Source organism: Carya illinoinensis, chromosome 6, assembly GCF_018687715.1.
Source record: "Carya illinoinensis cultivar Pawnee chromosome 6, C.illinoinensisPawnee_v1, whole genome shotgun sequence".
Classification (NCBI taxonomy): domain Eukaryota; kingdom Viridiplantae; phylum Streptophyta; class Magnoliopsida; order Fagales; family Juglandaceae; genus Carya; species Carya illinoinensis.
The window spans coordinates 10,263,960-10,265,515 of NC_056757.1; the positions used below are offsets into that span (position 1 = coordinate 10,263,960).

The 1,556-nt window shown below is 39.8% G+C and overlaps 1 protein-coding gene across 1 annotated transcript; it reads right to left on the reverse strand.

Moving 5' to 3' along the window:
- Positions 1-286: 286 nt before the first annotated feature.
- Positions 287-1,191, reverse strand: LOC122314131 (21 kDa protein-like). The gene has a single exon (XM_043129543.1). It carries the CDS (start codon positions 1,121-1,123, stop codon positions 497-499), a length of 627 nt encoding a protein of 208 aa, XP_042985477.1. The 5' UTR covers positions 1,124-1,191; the 3' UTR covers positions 287-496.
- Between the last annotated feature and the right edge of the window lie 365 nt (positions 1,192-1,556).

Here is a 1,556-nt window from a genome sequence, read left to right on the forward strand (position 1 = left end):
CTTATTACTTAGATTATAAAAAAACCTAATATATTAAATGTAATTAATTCAATTTATATATTATATTTTTATAAACCTAAGTACACTTATCGATCTATTATAATAAGAAAAATCATATTCTTAAGTTGGATAATACATCTAATAAAGTACTCACGTAAGTAACGTAACATAATTTAATTTAAAAAATAATTTTAAAATTTAAATCTTACTAATTAGATTTTATAATTTAAGTTTTGAAAATAAATATCTTTAAATAAAAACTTCTTATTATATACAAGCGCACAACTGGGATAGAAATTGTACGTAACTGGAATTTAAAAGCTTCCGGGCTTCCTTCTGATCTACAAGCACACAAAAGTTAAAAAGTACACAACAGAAAATTACAAAAGCCCAAAATATGCACAAAACTCTCACTCAAGACTCCCACAATCTATCTGCTTAATTACTTCACTGATAAAAACTCGATCAAGTAGGAAACAACAAAATGCAAACCCCATCAAGGGATCCCATCGGCGGCGTAACTGTTAACCAAAGCAAGCGCGTTGCTCGTGAACTTCTTCGCCTTCGCCACCCGATGACACACTTCTGTCTTCACTTCACCGTCTCTGACGTCCTCAAACCCATCGGTGCAGGTGTCCTCGTCCGTCAGCGCCGCGCTCATCCACGTCTGCACGTTCCCCATCTGGAACCTGAACGAATCAGCTCCCGCGGCTCCCACCTGGCGCATCTGCTTCAACGAGCCTCGAATCTCGTCCACGGCGTCGCCGAAGTTGGAGAAGCAGTCATGGAGCGCGGATGCCGTTCGTGGGTCTGTGCCATAGTCGGCATGGCGGGAGACGTTGGACATGAAGGAGGCCAGGTGCTTTGCCTTGGCGAGGCTCACGGCTATGGCGACTTTGGCCAGCTGAGCCGGGTTTTGCTGTATAGCGTTGGCATACCGGGACAGCGACGTGTAGCAGAGGTCGGGATACAACGTTGTTCCGCAGCTCGTACGGATGAAATCGTTGGCGTCTGTCGTGGTTGTGGGGTCGGGGTATCCGACAGTCGGGACTGGCTGCAGCCGGAAAATTAATATTGCCAAGACGAGGGAGAGGAGGAAGTGAGGTGGCTGTTGGGTTTTCATGGTTTGATGTTTTTGGTCTCAATGGGTTTCTTTTGGAATTGCCGTTACCGACTGTTATTCGCTTCGTTGGAGTTTATAGGCATAGCCCAGGGACCAGTCGTGTATCATAAATACATTTATACCCAATGTTTGTACACGAAATAGCAAGAATGCCACCATTGCGGCTCTCTTTAAAGTTGCAACATTATTATAGTAGGGATATTGATGTTAAGGACAGTGGTCCACTGAACGGTGAAACTTCATACATTCTTAAAGTTAAAACCGGGTTCTGATCCTTATCCATCGGTTGGTTCTAATACAAGATGAGATAAGTATTAAAAATTAAATAAAAAATAAATATTTAATATTATTTTTATTTTAAAATTTTAAAAAAAAAAATTATTTGTTATATTTTATATAAAAATTTGGAAAGTTATAATTATTAAATGAAATA